We start from the raw sequence: 1,191 nt of genomic DNA on the forward strand, positions 1-1,191 counted from the left end.
CCCCTCCAGCACAAGCCTTTCCCTGTAGCAAGGCTGGGAAGGGGCACCTGCTCTCTAAGGACTTGGTCCTGTGGGCAAGCCCATGGCATCTGGGCACTGAGCTGAGCACTGAGCAGAGTGGCTGACCCCAGGGCAGGAGAGGAGCTAGGCAATGGGGTGCTGCTGATGGGGGTCACCCCAGAAGCTGGGTATTTGCAACAGGAGGAGGATGGGAGGGACATTTGGGGTGGGGGAGTGGCTCTGGGCAGGCTGCTTCAGCCCCTGCTCCTCTTCTCTTGCTGGGTCAGGGTTGGAAGCACTCTATGGGATCATTGGAATCAGGCAGGATGTTGCAGTTGATGGGCCAGAGGATGCCAAGGAGGCCAAGGGACTGTTGGCACCGCAGCTCGGCAGCCAGGCACACGGCTCGGCAGGGCTGCAGGACACCCCCATCTGGGGTGCACTTGGGGACGAAGAGGCTGCAGATGAGGAGGCGGAGGTGCTGGTAGCAGGCGAGTTCCATCAGCGTCTGCGGGAGAGTGGCGGTGAGCATGGCACGGTGTGGTGTGGTGTGGTGCGGGCAGACCCACATGCAGCCCCTGGACAGCTCACCTGGTAGTCCTGCAGCACCTCGGCGGCTCCCTCCTGGTCTGGGATGGCCAGCCAGATGTTGGGGAAGGAGGTGGCATTGTAGCCCAGCCCCAGGCACATCTCCACCTCCACAGGCTCACAGACAGACCCTGCAACAGGGTGAGGTGCTTTACTTCTTATAGCAGCAGTAATGCCCACCAGGTATGCCTTGGGCAGATGTTAGTGCCGGGGCAGCTGCCAGCGTGTCTCCCGGGTCAGGTGGGCTCAGGGGGGGCTGAGTGCTGAGTGGAGCACCCGGGGGTGGCACTCACCGAAGGCGGTGTAGGAGACCCCAGTGCAGTTCAGCTCGTCGGTGCCGTCGGGGCAGTCGTGCCAGCCATCACACACAGACTCCAGCACCCGGCACTCACCATTTCCACAGGAAAACTCCGTGGGGCTGCAGGTCTCTGTAAGATGAGAGGGGCCAGCACGGCAGGGCATAGGCTTGGGCATGGGCATGGGCAGAGAGCCGGCTGGCCGTGGCCCAGGTCATGCCAAGGGCAGCTGGCCTCCCTGCTGGGAGTCAACCTGTTCCCGTGCTGACCACCCCTGTCTCCACTCTTCTTGGTTACTGGCCAGGGG

General features: G+C 63.2%; 1 protein-coding gene across 1 annotated transcript in view; it reads right to left on the bottom strand.

Annotated features, from left to right (window-relative positions):
- Nucleotides 1-283: 283 nt before the first annotated feature.
- The window catches only part of MFRP (membrane frizzled-related protein), a 4,240-nt gene continuing 3,332 nt past the window's right edge, over nt 284-1,191 (bottom strand). Inside the window, exons 11-13 of the mRNA XM_009587919.1 lie at nt 882-1,016; nt 592-719; nt 284-508 (exon numbers count right to left, since the gene is read on the bottom strand). Coding sequence (XP_009586214.1) covers nt 284-508; nt 592-719; nt 882-1,016 — 488 coding nt within the window. The remainder of the gene's footprint in view (nt 509-591; nt 720-881; nt 1,017-1,191) is intronic.

Source organism: Fulmarus glacialis, unplaced genomic scaffold (genome assembly GCF_000690835.1).
Source record: "Fulmarus glacialis isolate BGI_N327 unplaced genomic scaffold, ASM69083v1 scaffold18451, whole genome shotgun sequence".
Taxonomy (NCBI): Eukaryota; Metazoa; Chordata; class Aves; order Procellariiformes; family Procellariidae; genus Fulmarus; species Fulmarus glacialis.